A 17,363-nucleotide genomic window follows, 5' to 3' on the forward strand; every position below is an offset into this window, starting at 1 on the left:
AAGATTATTCGTCACATCAAATCTTTGGATGCATGCATGAAGCATTAAATATAAATAAAAAATAAAACTAATTACACAGTTTAGACGAAATCCACGAGACGAATCTTTTAAACCTAATTAGACTATGATCGGACACTGATTACCAAATAACAACGAAAACGCTACGGTGCTCATTTTGCAAAAAATATGGCATCTTAACTGGGCCTTACCTTCTCTCAGTTGGGAGTAGCGCTCACATACACATGTGCGCGCGAGCTATCAGGAGTAACCGTCATCGTGACGCTGGCCTAAATTGCGAGCTTGCAGGAGTAACACTGGACTAAATTTAACAGCATCAGGAACAAGCACCAGAAATTACAGGGTTACCGTAAATTAGCATATATCCTAAATTAATCACCCATACAATACGATGGGCAATAAGTTCGGTCGCAATTAACAACCCAAATAATCGCACGAACATAACAGTAACTCGTCCAATTTCCATACGGCGATAGCAGAAGCATGCAGACGACAAATTCCCATGGAGCTGCAACCAACGCCGCGGCTCACAATGTTCCGCAGGCGCGGCACAGTCTGTCCACGACGCGCCGTCTAGCCTTGCTGCATGGTGGCGCCGTCGCCGTGGCGCTCCATGACCCGGCGCATGGCCAGCGCCGCCGCCTCGCTGGCACGCAGCGTGCCGCTGGCCATAATGGCCGCGAACTCCCTCATCACCTCCTCCTGCACCTTCCCCCTGGCGCTCCCGAGCGGGTCAGCAGCAGGAGCAGGCGCAGGCGCGGGCGCGGACGCAGGAGCGGGAGCTTCTTTCGAAGCCTTCTCCGCCGGCGCTTCTCGCTTGGAGGCGGGAGCCTCGGTCGGCGCGGAGACTGAGACGGAGGCGGGCGTGGGCACGAACTGCGTGGCCTGCGGCGCGTTGTTGCTCCGGAGCGTGTACTCGAGGTTCTGGATCATGGGCATGATGAGCGGGCCCATGGGGCTGGACATGACCTCGGCGGGGAGGTTGAGGATGTAGTCGGGCACGCCGGCGCCGGTGCCGACGAGGAACTGCGCCACCTCGTGGCTGAAGTTGTTGCAGTTGTGGGTGAGCAGGCGGTAGGTCTCGGCCGTGTACCGGGGCGCGATGTCGCGGAGGTAGTCCTCGAACACCTCGCGCGGGATGTGCGTGACGCCCAGCTCCACCGTCCGCAGCGGCCGTCCGTACGGCGTCGCCCCCGCCGGCGACGACTGGATCCCGCCGCCGAAGTAGTACTCGTTCCCGTACACCACCACGCCCGTGTGCCTGCCAGGTCCGATTTGGTTTGGTTCGGTTAGGCGCGAGGTGGTTCAGATCCGGGGGAGGGGAAGAGAGGGGAGGGGAGGGGCTCAGGCTCACCAGATGGCCTCGATGGGCTTGCCGAGGAAGGAGGTGGACAGCTGCCGCGCGAGGCCGTTGCTGAGGTCGTACACGTTCAGCGTCACCTTGTACCCCTCCTGCCGTGCGGCACCACCGCCATTAACGAACGCAGCGTCAGATCTCTCTATCCTTCCTCAATAAATCCATGGGTCGTCGAGCAATTGAAAGCGTGGGGGCCTTACCTCCGCCATTAGCCGATTCTCCGTGCAGATGGATTGGATGGAGGTCGCGAATTCGCAGGGCGGACGAGGAAGGAGAAAAAATTGCCTTGGAGAGTGAGTGGTCTATACACGCAGGTGCTCCTCCAAAACGCGCGGATCTGGGCGGAGACGAGCGGGGGTTGGGGTTGGCTCCATAAATAAGGCGACGCGGTTAGCTTAGTTTAATGGCGGAAGCTTCTGGAGCCGCCTGGTCCAAATTAGAACGCGCGGGGGTCTCTCTCCGGGTAGGGGAAGGGAAGGAAAGGGTTCGTTTCGCTTTCGCCGCTTGGGTTTCCACTTTCCAGGAAGCTCGCGAGGCCAAAACCTTTGGGAGGCCTGCGGCCTGCGGGGTTCTGGCGGCCGTCTGATAGGGATCGGATGGCCGGATGGGACGGGCAGGGGCAGCGGGGGGAAGGTTGGCGGGTAGCTTTCGCGTTGGATTCCAAGCGTGCGACGAGAGAGCGGGGATCTTCTAGAATGGAGAGGCCTCCAATCCGACTCCGACGCGTGCGCCCTGCTAGCGACATGTTTGTCCTCAAAACACCGGCTCTGGCCGCTCCGAATTAGTGGCTTCTCTGAAGAAGGTAAAAACCCTTTTGAAAAACGTTTGGTAAAATAGCTCCTTCTGATTTTAGAAATGAAAGATATCAAATGTCCATACTGCCCTTATACATGAAAAATTAGAATTAAAATACATCTAATTGACAATCATGCAATTATTATTTAGTATAACATTGGTCATGATTAATAAAGTAAACTGTATTTAAACTATTGTTTTAACGAAAAATGGCTAAATCAAACACGGTATGGGCCAAGGCCCAAAACGGGCTGCACCACTATCTACCTACGAAAAGCCATACGTTCTTCTCTAATCTAAAAAAAAAGTTGTATGCATCCTCATCCTCTCGTATACAGCCGCCGCCATCGCTTGATTTGCGCTCGCACCCGGCGCTTGCGCCGCCGCCCGATCTGTGCTCGCACCCCACGCAGCGCTTCCGCTCCCACGCCGCCGCGGGCTCTCCCATGAGATGCTTGCCCACGTCGCCGCTCGCCGGCACAGCGGTGCAAGCGTCCGCGCCGCTGCTTGCCGCTTCGCTCCACGGCGACGCATCACGCCGGCGTCGCCTCGTAGCCGAGCAAGGAGCATGGAGGAGGGTAGCCGCGTCTTTGCTGCCGTAATCGTCAGACGAAGCAAGAGAAGCCACGATTTGGGGCTTCACCTTCGCAGTACAAAAGGGCTCTCGCTCCCCATGCGGCTCCTCCGGTGAAGCTGTTCTCAGCAATGGCGTTTGGTATGGCTCCTCTAGGAGCCGGAGCCGGAGCCCCTTGGGAGCCATACCAAACAGGCACTAGATTTGTGCTCGTGTTTCCTCCTCCCCTTGTCAAGATTTAAGGCTTGCTTGTTCGCGACCAAAATTTGTCATGCCAAAAATTTAGCAGCCAAAAGTTGGTTAAAAAAGTACCAAAGATTTGGTAAGCTAAATGTGATAAGTTGATAAGTTTTGATAGCCAACTAAGTACTAGCTAAAATCATGGCTTATCAAATCGTTGGCTCGGTAAATTTTGGACATGAACCAAGCACGCTCTCATTTTACGAGCACCATGACGTGACGACGTGACGCGCCTCGAACGGCATGTTGGATACAATTAGGAGTATTAAACATAGATTAAATATAAAACTATAATTGTATAAAAGGATGCTAATTTACAAGATAAATCTATTAATTTGACAATGTAGTGCTACAGTAAAATTTACTAATGATGGATGGATAGATTCGTCTCGTAAATTAGCCCAAGGCTTCTAGTCCTCTTTGATTAACATCCGAATATTCGATGTGACGAGGACTAAACTTTAGCCAAGGATCCGAGCACCGCCTAAACTAGAATTGTGGTGCACTCGTTGGGTCATAAGAAGAATGGAAATCCTGTTTTCTTATAAGAGTTAAACAATTTTAAATTGAATAAAATACTAATATGATGCGTAAGAAGTAATCACTAGATTAATTTTCATAATTAAACATATCTGAATCCTTTGATTCCTCGGGAAATGATATTTCTATTTGTTTTGGACTGATCACTGATGGATCTCACGTTGCGTCTGTAGATTTCATCCAAACAAATTTACAATTTGCAATTACAACGTAGTTCATGCCATGCGTTCACATAATCATGAGTCCATGGTTTTGCGTTGCACTTGCAAATCAGCAGACCAAAGGTGCCATTTTTTTACAAAACCCACAGCAACGTGGAACAAACTTACTCCGGTACAATTTAAGGACTCCTTTGGAAGGCAAGAATGATACATGGATTTTATAAGAACCAGCACAATTTCATATGAAAACTAGGCGATTCATGGAAAATCCCACGTTGCAAAGGGCCCTGAGCCCAGCGGAGGTAACATTTGAGAGACTCATACATCTACAAAACTTCGTTACGTACAGTATTCATGCCACCACCCATCCACAAGCAAAGGCAATGCGCTAATTCATTGCGCCTTGCAACTAATATTGAGCAGAGGGCATTCATTTTTCTTAAGGACACGTTACGATCAAGGTGGTTAATTGGGAATCCTAAAGAATTTTAACACTGCCAATCTATAGAGTAGCTTTCTAGTTTCAAGTAAGATAAGTCAATTTGTGACAGCTTGATTTACAAACCCATGCCTACAGTATACATCAGTGTGATCTCATGGCACCTTCAGGACGCCGAAGGTACCAGTGCTACAAATGGCTCCTACATGGCTGAAAACATGAGCAAAACTATACACTCCTGGGAACTTTGACCTCCATCTTCAACCAAAATTACTCATGGGAACGTGTTGTTTCGGCTTTGCATGTCTACTTCAAAGATTTAAGTGTACCAAAATGGTGGCAAGAGTAAGAGTTGACCTGTTTTCACTGGCCTCCAATTGATCCTGTATCTACCTTGCTGACTAATTTCATCAGCAAGTCAAAATGGGAAATCAAATATCATTCCCATACGAGCAACCACAATATTATTCAGCTCACAGCATCTGCAGGATGTCAATAGAATGTCAGGTGCAGTTTTCATCAATGAGGGAAAATGGAATAGCAGTAATGCAACATACTTCAGAGATACTGTTCAAGAAGGTTGGTGGATGTATTTTTCAGTCTGCAGCTCATTCCCAGATGGACATCGCCAAATATATACCTGGATTTACAATCACTAAATAGGGGCCTTTGTTGCTGAAACTGAAAAAGGAAAGACTGAAACTGGGTGCAGACCTGTATTCACAGTGTTCTGGAAATCCACATCGAGCCTTTCCATAGTCCCAGTGGCAGTCTTCGTTTCTTAGCGGACCTCGAAAAGCTGTTTACACACTTCTGTTAGTAACTTGAAAATCCATGAGTCAAACCAGGGAACGACATTGCTCTTTGGGCTGTTCAAATTGAAGCACACCTTTCGTCACGAATTTTGATTTTGAATCGGGATGCATGTCGTGCCACATTTCAAGCCATAACTCACGCATTAGTACTGGCGTCCTAACAATATTCCTGTGATTTGCTGTTAAAATAACTTATATATTAGTGCTGTTCAATAGATGTCAAAAGAAAGTTATGCGCCGAATAAAGGTAGCACCACACACAAGAACAAGATATGCCTGAGTGCATGTAAAACAAAGATACGCATTATGCGCTAAAAGGCAAAAGCATAAACTGAGGGGCTCCCTTGCAGCCTTGCAATGCAGAACGACATGTATAAGTAAAAGTGCTACAATATAAAAGAAAAATCTAGATTCACACCTTTATCAAGCTCCCAAACTGCTGTTCTCCATCCCGGAAGACTTTCAGCATCCTCATAGTAGGTTATGTACTTCACATGCGGAGCCCTTGTCATGTTTGGTAGTATATCCTGGCCATGATGGCGATCGATATTCATGGCTGTTTGCAGATCAGATCCATCATGTTCTGCCTTCAAGAGTAGAAGAGGATAATTAGGGAGGGCGGCTTAGTGTTGCGATATACTGCAAGAAACAGTCAATAATATTTCAATTAACCAAAACAAATATACTAATATAGCCAGGCCACAAGTTCACCATGGTGAGTCACACCAATGAGCATAAAACAGAATACCTGTGGAGCCCTCGTTATGTTCACTTTTGCTCCAAGCCAGTTCTTGCACCATGAGAGGGAGTTGTAGGATACCTGCCATGAAATAGCTGTTCATTTGCTTAAATAAACTGGTTTAGCTTGATACAAACTAGAATTTTATTTGGTAATACATACTGTTCCATCGCCGCTGGAATTGTTAGGCTTTCCCGAAACAGAATTACCTGATCTGGTAAGAACAAATAATGTTACAAAGGTGCCCTGAGGTAAATAACTAAATATTTATGCAGATCAAAATCAATGCCTTGAACGTTGTATAGTACAAAAATAAGAACTGTGGATGCTATCTATCTAGAAAATAAAAGCTGTTGAAAAACGGTATGAAAACTACAACATCCTTCTGTTTCGAAAACAAAGGAACAGAAAACAATAACAACATTCTAACTTTATAATGAGTCAGCCATTGCCTCTTTCACCCCTGCCTTTGGATAAAATTAAAATGTGGAAATTTCATGGTACCAACTAGTGAGCGAACAAAAACCCATTTTTCAAAGTAGCAATAGTCTGACAAAATGTTCAATTTGCTCTTCAGAAGTAGTAAAGGTAAATGTATAGAAGAACTGAGGGAACTAGTAAAGATAAATGTATAGAAGAACTGAGGAACCATTTAGGACACTCTACACGAAACAGGTTGCACTTACATAATTACTCTCCTCAGTAAATTTGTCACATTGTGTCAACCATTAACAGAAACAGAATGGGTACGTGACTAAAATGAGGACTAAAGACTTCTCAAATCAAGTTATACGATACCTGCCTTGAAAGTAGGGAACCTTTAAACTCATAAATAATATCAGTTACTATCCAGTTGTCTGGATATGGTTTGCCACTTGGGGCAAAGTAATATCCTACCTGCATGATGAAGAAAGAATCTAATTTGAAACAACATAATGTGGGACAGTTCACTATGAAATAAACATCACCAACCATACCTCAGTCTTTGAATCAATCCCGTAAATGCAAAATACGTTCTTTATTGGGGGTCTCTCCCAGGGTGTTAGAGGGTTCAGAACTGGATCACCCTGATAATACCTGAGATCAACTCAGATCAAAATACAAGGTCTTAGACTCACTCTTACTTACCACCTAATGATTAAAATACAAGGGCGTACCCAGTGCAGAGAGCTCCCGCTCTATGCGGGGTCTGGGGAAGGGTGTCAGTGGCAAGCCTTACCCTCGCCTGTGCAATGCGAGGAGACCGCGACTCGAACCCGGGACCTTCCGGTCACAGGCGGTAAGACTCTACCGCTTGCACCAGGCCCGCCCTTCAATGATTAAAATACAAGGTCTAGTTAATACATGTCAAATATCATATCATAAGCATACTAAAGCCTTAAACTTTGTATTTTGTTTGAAAGAACACTTGTAGGAGCAAATTGGACGCATGCGCTTTTGATTCCTTGCCTGTAGCAATTTTGTATATATGGTGTTTAGGATTGTTTTCCTTAACCGCCTGGCTATATATGGTTACTTAGGATTTTTTATTGAACACGCAAGAGAGCTGCGGAAGAAAAAGGGTAAGAGCCCATATAACACACCCACACACAAGCCTTTGGACTACATACTCACCTTTAATTTCAACAAGCACAGACCTCGACCCAAAGACCTAAGAAACTCCTGATGTAATAGCCACGAGGTAAGAAATACCACGGGCACTGGCCATACCCCAAAGGTGAATTTCCTCCCTAGTGACTAGTGAGCAGGAGTCCTTCAGCAAGGTTGGGAAGCATTCCATAAAAAACTAAGCAGTTCCTATGTTTCCAAATGGACCAAGCCCCCAAGATGACAAGGGAATTCAGCCCTTTTCTAAACTCTCCATCCACTTTATTGCCTATCCTTGTCCACCAATCATCGAATATGGTTACTCAGGATTACTTCCTAGGTGGCCAAATTCCCTGTGATCTGTTGTGATCATTTGTAATCACTGACTAATCCCTTAGGAATTATATAAATATAGCATTCTGTGGCCTGTTCAGCCACGTGCGGTATTGCTGCTCCTCCCTGTCAACTCTTGGTGTTGCCTAATTTTGACTAGCAAGACAGAGGGAGGATACATGCTCGGTTCTCTTGCTAAAATTCCCGCTGGACAAGCTGAGCATGCTGGCCTTGCTTTTGAGGTACAACCAAGTTGGCTCTCCTCAAGCAAAGACTTTCTTGCAAATTATCAGGGGTAGTAAAAGGAAACAAGCAAGTACAAAAATGTAGACTTACTTCTCAAGCTGATAAACAAGTGCCTTGCTCTGAGGGTCATAATCCTCTATTGTTCTGAACAAAGTACCATCTGACACTTCTCTGGCAGAAAATGACAGGAGAGTTGGCTTTCCACACTCCATACTGGATGTTATGTTCTCGGTTATATCCGTGATGGATGGGTATGCCCCCATATCTGTGATGAAAAAAAAGGAAATGGAAAAACATTTCAACCTGCTTAGTGGAACAGAAATTCTTAAACGTCACATCAAGAAAGAAAGCGATTTTTGCAAAGAACCTCGAACAGAAGGAACCTCGATATTAACAAGGTCTGTGGGCCATCCGGCGTAGTCTGAAATATATTCGGCTTCATCACATTGTTGTCTGTGAGGACAACCTCCCTTTCCCTCAAAAAAATGCTTCCAGTAGATATTATCAGCTTTGCAGTGTTTTGAGAATGGCATAAGCCATAGAGAAGAACCAAATGCATTAAACATCAATCGTGCTGTGCCCTGAAAACATAATTATAGATATGAAATGTTAGAGACCAATAAGATGCATAAATGCAACAAGACTTACGGCAAGCTATTTGGACAGTTGTGACAGTTCAAAGTTTGGATGCAATTGGACTTTTCAATGGTAGTAATAAAACATAAAATGACATACTATATTCAGTGAAACATTAAATGGAAGGATGAAACACAATAAATACTACCACAATGTTTTTAGGTCGTCCGATTAATCGCGATTAGTCGTCCTGGTCGGTCACTGGTATTCAATTAGGAGGACCGACTCGATTAGCTCGACCAGAAAGCTGGTCGTCCGATTAGTCGACAACTAGGACAGGGACGACCAGTTTGGTTACTCTGTTTTTGGGCCTGTTTAACTGGGCGGACATGTGGGACTATTGAATGTCAATGTTTGTGACTTTGTGTTGAACACTTTAGCTTATCTGTACTGAACTAATTTGGTTATGTAATATGCTAGCTGTGTGGCTGCTATGGTCTGCTAAATGTTAGTTATTTTGCTACTGCAGCAGTGCTGCTGTTCAGGTGCGTCAAGATCAAGACTGCATTAGTGTCACCAGCTAAACACTAATGCAGTCTTGATGCTTGCTTTATTGTGTATACTATATATATAAGGCTATTCTGCAGCTGGCCATAGAATAACTTATTCTATAGCCACCTTGATTTACGATAATGTTTGTACCAATTTACGATAACATGAATATACATTTACGATACTCATGTTACTACAATTCACGGTGATATTTACCATAATATTATAATAAATCACTTAGTAAGGAGTTACTGTAGTCTCGTAAATTAGCATAGTAACTATCGTAACTCAAAGTGGCCACAGAATAAGTTATTTTGTAGCCAGCTACAGGGTAGTAGTTCTATATATATATATAGAACTACTGTTCTGCAGCTGGCCATAGAATAACTTATTCTGTAGCCACTTTGAGTTACGATAATTACTATGTTAATTTACGAGACTATAGTAACTCCTTACTAAGTGGTTTACTATAACGTTATGGTAAATATCCCCATGTGTTATAGTAACCCAACTATCGTAAATATGTATTGACATTATCGTAAATTAGTATATAAAATTGTCGTAAATGGAGGTGGCTACAGAATAACTTATTTTGTAGCTGGCTACTGAATATATATATATCCTGATATACATGGACGACTAGATGGACGACCAGGGTCGACGACTAATCACGATTAGTCTCCTGGTCGGTCCCATGGCGACCAGGTTCGACCAGCCGACCTGAAAACATTGTACTACCATAATTCACATGAACATCTAGGAGCATACTTCAAGACTATGAGCCGCAGATGCAGTGCAGAAGAACAAGAATAAAATATTACCATGATATTTAGTGCATGGACCAGTAAAAAGAACTATTTAAAGTTCAAAGTTTCATAATTACACAGTTGTGTATACAAAAAGTCAAGAATAAACCTATGGGGCATTAGGCATCAGGATTGTCAACTGCAAACTATAAAGTCAATACTAACTATGTTGCAGAAAAAAAAAACCTCTGATAGCAGAACAGGGCATAAATATTCAATGATGACGGATTAATAAATTATTACAATAAGATGAAACTAAAATTTATAGAGGATGACTGACCTCACTGACTGGAAGGCCAAAAGTTGTTCCAGAAAGAGCACCTCTAACTGCTTCAGTAGATCCAAGAAGAGGAGCGCCTAAAGCACAGAAAACTCACAAATTTGAGGATAAGTAGATAAAATAAAAATATGGTAATAATAAAGTAGTATTCATTCTAGTTGATATACCAACTGCAAAGTATGCATGTATATGTTCATCAAGCCACTGGATATAGTGCTTGGGAGCAATTTCCAGTTTCAACCATTCCAAAAAGTAGCGAAACACATTATTTCCCATCGAATGAGCAAATACCAAAGATGGCCCTCCTCGGAGTTTCAAAGCAATTTCAAAAGTTAACCTGCATCAACAAGGATGTATGAGCATCACATACTACTCTCCTCATGCAACAATGAATTGCCCTTACACCATACATCTATGCTCAGCATCTCAGCATGATTTGTTTGCCAGTGTTTTGGAAAATCATATTTGCTTGAATAAAACTAACCACAAGATATGACAAAATTAAAATTCACAGGCGAAAGCATATTGTTTAGCAATTGGTCACCTGCAGGTTGCAAACGCATGAAATGCAACACACCATGTTTTACTTGTACCACTAACAATTATGCCAGAGATTGGATTCCCAACTTTTAAATTGACGAGGCCAGCAGCGACAGTATCATATCACATATTCAGTTCAGAAGTGGCCATGCCAATGCTGATATAAGAAATGCAAGGTAACTAAAACAATATAAATGACTGTAATCTAGGTATCTACTTTGGAAACACCAAAAGATCTAGACCCTATCAGATGTGTGGAATTTGGTTGCTTCATAACAAGTTGAGGTAAGCGTTACAAACTTTAATTTGTGAAAATACAGATCTCGCTCCTCAAGCATTGATGGGGGCAGTCTCCAATCATACGGAACAGCGATAATTGCATTAGCTTCAATGCCAAACTCTACACACCATTTGACCCATTCTTTCCATACTGAAGAGAGAGGACCTGAAACCTTGCCCAATAAAATGATATCAGTGTAAGGTGTTTTTCCCTTCCCTTTCTCTTCATGAATGAATGAGATGGGTAGCTTTAAAATGCACTAACAAACATGAGTACTGAATGCACTGTCTAACAGGACTATTCCTGAAGTGTAAAACACAATGCCAATGTCAAAGCCAATATGGGGAGTTGCCATTTGCAAATTGATGAACATAGATTATTTTGAAAGAAAGAAACATGTGAATGAGCTACAGATAACCGTACTTGCACAAATTATTCCACATTCTTCAGCTCGCACATGAACAAAGAACAAACATGATTCTTTCCTGATAATACTTTGTTGTACCACCTATGGCATTAGTCTGATGATCTCGTGTAAAAACCACATTTTTTTGTTATCATTTCAGCCACTTCAGCTCAAAACTTGCAAAAATGTTGTCTAGAATGAACTTCTTTTCACTCAACATTGAGTAACCTGACTTATGATATAAGCTACAAATTATCATGTAACAGATATGTAACTCATGGCTAGAACTTGCAAGGTCGGTGCTAAGAAAAAGAGAGTAAGCCATAAGTTTACCTGTTATATAACCAGGGTCCAACTCTGTAATTGCAGAAAGACCACTATCAGGCCTTGACTTGCATTCCGGATGGTCTGTCTGATTATAGGGTTCAAGCAGCATGCATTTAAGCCAGCAATTTACCGCGGAGAAAATCTGCAAGAAATTGAACATATAAAAAACAGCAGATCTGGATACTTAACCATAGAAGTGGAGCAAATTTAGCCTCTATACGCTGCACATGTTTTCCATTTTAGATATGGCAGTCATTGCTAAGCTTGCAATGCTCTGGCCTAGTTTGGGACGAAGCACGAACAAGGTAGTGTCATGTGACGGCAAACATATGGCTATTCATGGTGGTCTACTGGCATTACAGACAGTCAAGCAGTGGATTGTTCCTAGCAAAAACTGACCAAAGCTGCTCAAGTAGTTGGTGGCTTTGCACCTACTGGAGTAACCGACGGACCAAAGGTGTCCCAAAGTTAATTGTCTGTGTTGGGTATCCCTTTCAGTTTCATGGCACTCACATCCAGAGATAAGATGCTCCGGTCCAGTACAAGTTTATCCCAACAAAAACTGCTCCAGTCCCCAAATCTATTAATAGATGATTTTCACTAAAAAGGGAAGAAGTATGGAGACAGACAAATGTGTAGGCTGCTCACAGCGGATCCCTAAAGCGTACGAGTGTGAACATATATCTATCCGAAGCGAACAAACAGATAAACCAAACCGATTAAGAGGGCCAAAATGGCGCGCTACTAATCCTGGCACGACATCAGTAACTACCGGCACTAGCAAAGCAGTAATCAGATATCACGAGAAGGGCAGGCCAGGTGACGCCGCACAGCGACTTGGTGGAACCTTGGCAGTGTCGAGCCAGACGGAGTCGAGGGGGTTGAAGTCGAAGGGCGAGTAGGGGCAATCGAGGACCGACCACGCGCGCAGCTGCGTGGACGCGAACCCCGGGATGATTATCCCCGAGAGCTTCCGGTAATCGAACTCCGCGCCGCCGTCGGCCCCGGCCGCTCCCACGGCCGCCAGGGCCACCGTCGCCAGCAGCGCAGCCGCGACGGCGAGGTCGCCGCGTCGGCGCCACCGCGACGGCATCACGAGCCGGTGGATCCGTTGGCGGGCTGCTCCGGTCCCTCGGTCGGAATGGCTCGCGTGCGCGTTCGCGCACGGGGATGGAGTGGAAAGGGCGAAAGGCGACAGACAGTTGGGGGATCTCTCTATCGCTGTTCGCTCACGCCGTGGGACTGGGACCCTGACACGAAGCCTGGGATAGGTGGGTCGTGGGTGTGGGACCCGGCCCCCCGAAGCGTCTCGAATTTTGGTTGGAGACGCGCTTGGTCATCTGTGCCGTCCGCTCCCGAACGTATGGCCGTGATCGACTATGTCGTCGTCTTCGCGAGGAGGATGGTCAAAGCTACCAGCGAGACTTGCAGTTCGGGCAAGCCACGTGCGCGGTGTCCGTCCCGCCCGTGCGCTCTGAGTAGATGAAAACGTTACGGATATTTTCCGATCGTATTCGAAACCGAATTCGTTTAGAGGGGTTAAGATCTGTTCATATCCGAGTTCAGATATTCAACATCCGATACTGTATCCGTATCCGAATACTCAAATCACATATTTATAATATCGATATCCAATCGTATTCTATACGACATAGTTGATACTATCCGTATTTGAATCCAAATCCGGACAGAAATATAAAAACAAATGTAATATCGGTGATATCCGTCCGTATCCGATCCGTTTTCGTCCCTCGCTCTGAGCGAGCGAATCTGGGAGCGCTCCGTTTGGAACCAACGGTTTGATTTTACCAGGGCCGGCAGGTAAGGGTTCAGTGACAAACAGGCCAGTCATTGCCGGGCCTGGCCCAACTAGTTAATTGGGGTACGTAATCACACCCATGGTACTGCGGGCCGGCCATGAACCGAAATTCACCCTAAGCTAGTCTGCTAGTGACGGTGAAAGAGCCTGGTATGGGCCGTGGCGTCAAAGATGAAATTTTCATTTCAAATCGTTTTTTTTCATCTTTTTTTAACGAAAGGAGTTTTCAATCGTCTGCCAGGAATATTTTTCATAGGATAGGAATAGGAATGTTACGCATTCCAAAAGAAGAAAGCAACACAGAACAAGCCAAGCCATGCACACGATTCGTAGTCCGTCTGTCCAATCTTTTGTCACTTGGCGTCATGGCGGTCGTAGGGGCGGAAGCCGTGTGCGAGCGCGGCGCGCCATGCTTTGTCGACGCCGGTGACCCTGGCGCCGCACTCGTGGTCGTCCCAGCCCTGGAGCGCGTGCACGATGCCCGCCGCGCGCCACGCGCTCATCACCCTCCGCGGCAGCCAGTTCTGCATACCCATGCGACCACCAACACATCAGCTGATCAGCATATATACCAACACATCAGACAACTAATACAGAAGAGACCCTTGTGGTACCTCGCAGGCATGGAGGTTCTCGAAGGCGTCCGGAACCAGCAGCGCCGGGGTGCTGTGGTAGACGCAGTCACCGCGGACGGCGTCGGGAGGGAACTGCGAGTATGGCACGAAGTGAACGCCGGCCTGGGCTCTCCTCTGCTCCTCGCCCGTCAGCTTGTCGCCGACGAGCCACACCTTGCTGCTGCAGCGACTCCAGCCAGAAAGGAGAACAAGATGCTCGTGCGTCTCTGGGCGCAGCTCCTGCTTCAGAGACTCGTACAGGTCCTTGTCGACCATCTGAACCTGCACGAATGCGTCAACCAACGGATTCTCGTTCACAAACAAATCCAACATCGTTTGTGATATGGCAGCAATGTTAACAACGCATGGCAGCAACAGCAGCTACCTACGTACCTGGATCTCTCGTTGGCAGAGCGCCGAAGCCAGAACGGCCGCCATCTTGCCGCCGGCGTCTCCCAGGAGGAGCACGTCGGTGGTGCCCCGAGGGATCATGTGGAGCACGGCGGTGGCGGCCAGGCTGGTCCCATCGACGATCTTGGTCCTCAGGTCAGGTTTCCTGATGACGTAGAGCTCGCCGTTCTTGTTCAGCTCCTTTGACTGCACAAGCCCACAGCAGGGCAAGCTGGCGCTGTCAGAGCCATTATTCGCTTATCTTCTTTCTTTTTACGCTAGTTGTCTTTATTTACAGCGCGGTGAAAACTTAACTCAAGCTACGTCAGCACAGTGAAAACTTTCAATTCGAATTTCAGTGGTTGGCATGGGTTCAATGCAGCCTGCCTGCCGCTGGGATTAATACACACACGGCCTCAGCCTGCTGCGACGTGCAGGCATTACTACTGGCAGCACGCACGGTGAATCTTGCATGCAAAAGTCTCCGGTGCACATGTTCGGCACGGAGTGAAGTTGGTCGACCACCAAGAAACAAAAATTGAAGGGGCTGCAGCAGGACGATCGACAGGGCACTACAGCGAAGATAGTTGGGTGCACCTGGTTCAGTAGACCCAGCGTGAGGACTCTGGCGCCACTTGCCTCCGCGTCTGCCACCGCCTTCTCCACCAGACGCCCCACTGCGTACAGACCTTGCTTGGACTGATACTGCATCCAAATAAAATGTTGCACCCTTCAGGATTCAGCAAGTGCCTTTTCGAATATTTCAAGAAAAATGAAATCTCTTTTTAATAAAACACACGCACGCAATACGTGTTACTACCTGAGAGGTGTATGTTGGAACGACCCACGTCTCGAGGTTGAGCTTGTGGAGCCTGTTGGCCTCAGACCTGAAGGCGGTGGTCCGGCCGACGAGCGCGGCGACGAGCGCGGCCAGCGGGCGCGCCGGTGCCGCCAGGAGGCTGGTGCAGTGGCGGGACGCGAGCGGCGCCGGCGCGGCGGCGAGGGACGCGAAGCCGAGGCGGAGGCGGACGAGGGACGCCGGCGTGGTGAGGTGCGTGAGGTGGACGACGTCGGGCGCCTCCTCCCGGCATTGCAGCGCGCGCTCGTAGAGGTCGTCGCTGGACTTGTCGGCGGTGCCGTAGAGGTGGTCGTAGAGCGGCATGAAGAGCGAGTAGTTGGTGCGGAACTGCGTGTGGTGCAGCGAGTGGAACGACGGCGTGTACACGAGGTACCGGAGCGGGGGGAAGACGTCGAAGAGGAGCTTAGGCACGAGCTCGAAGTTGCAGTGGCCGAGGTAGTTCATGAAGTCGATGTAGATGAGGTAGCCGTTGGCCACGGCCACGGAGGCGGTGCCGGTGCCCACCATGGTGAGCAGCGGGATGGCGAACAGGGTGAAGTACACCACCTCCTCCGCGAACGGATGGATCACCGCTGCGTGCATGCATGCAGAAGCCATGGTTCATGCACGCATGGATATGATGCAGACTATGCAGTGCACCAAGATACTAGAAGATAAAAGGTCTTATTTGATGTATGTGTATCCACTTCAATCCACATGATGTGTCGTAGTAGATTAAAATAGAACTTAGTTTAATTCCACTTCAACACATGTGGATTGAGACGAATATACGTGCATCTAAACAAGGGCATGGATATGCATACATACATGTGATGGGCTCGGTGACGATGGAGGCGTGGTGGTGCGAGTGGTACCGGGCGTAGAGGAAGTGGTGGTGCAGGGCGCGGTGGAGCCAGTAGTACAAGAACTCCACGGGGCCGGCGTGGAGGAGGGCAGCCATTACCAGCCCCTTGGAGTTCCACCACGGCACAGACTGCGCCGCCGGCACCGCCGCGTTCACCACGTAGAAGAGCAGCGCCGTCAGCAGGATCTGGTCGTCCCTGCATTTTAATTTGTCGTTGCACACGCATGGCCAATTAGTTTATTTGACACATGAAATTAATTAAAGCAGGGCGCGCGGATTTCTGTTGGATTTCGTCATAAACGCACGCATCAGACAGCAGTACTGCTGCCTCCAATCCTAGTACGTACCAGTTCCTCTCCCTGTCGACCTGGTCGAAGTCGAGGCTCTTGTCGACGATTCGGTGCCTGCTCCGGGCCGTCTGGTGGCGGGACACGGTGATCCAGAGCTGGCTGTAGAGGAGGCGGAGGAGGAGCACCGGCAGCACGGCGAAGGCGAGCAGGTCACGCTCCCCGCTCCCGCTCGTCACGAACCTGTACGTGCTGCGAACCGCCCATGGAGCCACCAGCGCGTACTGCTCTCAGTTCGTCGTCGTCAGGCAGGGCAGGCAACAAATAAGCAGTGTCGTCAGTCGTTCGCTGCTACAAACATGCAACAAGTTTCCTTGCACACATGATGCATGCATGCATATGTGATGACACGGTTTGGCGGCTGTGCAAAATGCAAATGAGCAGAACGCATGCAACAACAGTCAACAATATTGGCGTGCGTGTGTGTACCTTGTAGTTTCCAAGATCTTGCCATGGCCAGCGACTGAGAGGTCCAGGCTTTGAGGCCATGCTTGCGCTGGTTTCTCCTCTTGCCTAGCTAGCTACAAGGAGTTGCCCGCCTTGCTTTCACAAAGCTGGCTGTGAGATGTGTAGGATGTGTGTGCGTGTTTAGCTCTTGCAGCTGCAGGGGCATGTCCATTGCCATCTTTATATATAGATAGGACTAGAGGGAAAAAGGGAGAGGTGCCAAAGGAATCGATCAGCGTAGCAATGGAGCCCAAACGCTTTTATTTGTGTTTAGTTCGAGAAATTTGGAAATTTGGCTACCATAGCATTTTCGTTTTTACTTGATAATTAGTGTTCAATCATGGACTAATTAGGCTCAAAACGTTCGTCTCGCGATTTTCAACCAAACTGTGTAATTAATTTTTTTTTGTCTACATTTAATGTTTCATGCAC

At 47.0% G+C, this 17,363-nt stretch overlaps 3 protein-coding genes across 11 annotated transcripts; all 3 read right to left on the bottom strand.

The window, feature by feature from the left end:
• Window positions 1–306: 306 nt before the first annotated feature.
• On the bottom strand, window positions 307–1,832 carry LOC136475176 (uncharacterized). Its single transcript, XM_066472731.1, has 3 exons — window positions 1,576–1,832; window positions 1,373–1,470; window positions 307–1,279 (listed from the first exon to the last, which is right to left on the bottom strand). The coding sequence occupies exons 1-3, from the start codon at window positions 1,582–1,584 to the stop codon at window positions 592–594; spliced, it is 795 nt and encodes a 264-aa protein (XP_066328828.1). The 5' UTR covers window positions 1,585–1,832; the 3' UTR covers window positions 307–591.
• A 2,069-nt stretch (window positions 1,833–3,901) lies between these two features.
• LOC136478333 (phospholipid--sterol O-acyltransferase-like) lies at window positions 3,902–12,833 on the bottom strand. 9 transcript variants are annotated; one of them, XM_066476741.1, is made up of 16 exons: window positions 12,459–12,833; window positions 11,618–11,753; window positions 10,899–11,043; window positions 10,226–10,395; window positions 10,059–10,135; window positions 8,212–8,425; window positions 7,935–8,109; window positions 6,656–6,755; window positions 6,481–6,575; window positions 5,841–5,892; window positions 5,688–5,759; window positions 5,358–5,526; window positions 5,014–5,118; window positions 4,839–4,923; window positions 4,682–4,764; window positions 3,902–4,606 (listed from the first exon to the last, which is right to left on the bottom strand). In XM_066476741.1, the coding sequence occupies exons 1-15, from the start codon at window positions 12,702–12,704 to the stop codon at window positions 4,683–4,685; spliced, it is 1,923 nt and encodes a 640-aa protein (XP_066332838.1). In that variant the 5' UTR covers window positions 12,705–12,833; the 3' UTR covers window positions 3,902–4,606; window position 4,682. The 9 variants fall into 9 exon arrangements, with proteins under 9 accessions (XP_066332838.1, XP_066332837.1, XP_066332841.1 ...); XM_066476740.1 differs by having other exon boundaries at window positions 5,358–5,522; window positions 5,688–5,773; window positions 5,841–5,887; window positions 6,477–6,575; XM_066476744.1 differs by lacking the exons at window positions 3,902–4,606; window positions 4,682–4,764; window positions 4,839–4,923; window positions 5,014–5,118 and having other exon boundaries at window positions 5,363–5,522.
• Window positions 12,834–13,636: 803 nt separating this feature from the next.
• LOC136475177 (very-long-chain aldehyde decarbonylase GL1-6-like) lies at window positions 13,637–17,077 on the bottom strand. Its single transcript, XM_066472732.1, has 8 exons — window positions 16,914–17,077; window positions 16,485–16,708; window positions 16,101–16,333; window positions 15,255–15,865; window positions 15,032–15,139; window positions 14,438–14,641; window positions 14,045–14,326; window positions 13,637–13,954 (listed from the first exon to the last, which is right to left on the bottom strand). The coding sequence occupies exons 1-8, from the start codon at window positions 16,971–16,973 to the stop codon at window positions 13,784–13,786; spliced, it is 1,893 nt and encodes a 630-aa protein (XP_066328829.1). The 5' UTR covers window positions 16,974–17,077; the 3' UTR covers window positions 13,637–13,783.
• Window positions 17,078–17,363: the final 286 nt, after the last annotated feature.

Source organism: Miscanthus floridulus, chromosome 8 (assembly GCF_019320115.1).
Source record: "Miscanthus floridulus cultivar M001 chromosome 8, ASM1932011v1, whole genome shotgun sequence".
Taxonomy (NCBI): domain Eukaryota; kingdom Viridiplantae; phylum Streptophyta; class Magnoliopsida; order Poales; family Poaceae; genus Miscanthus; species Miscanthus floridulus.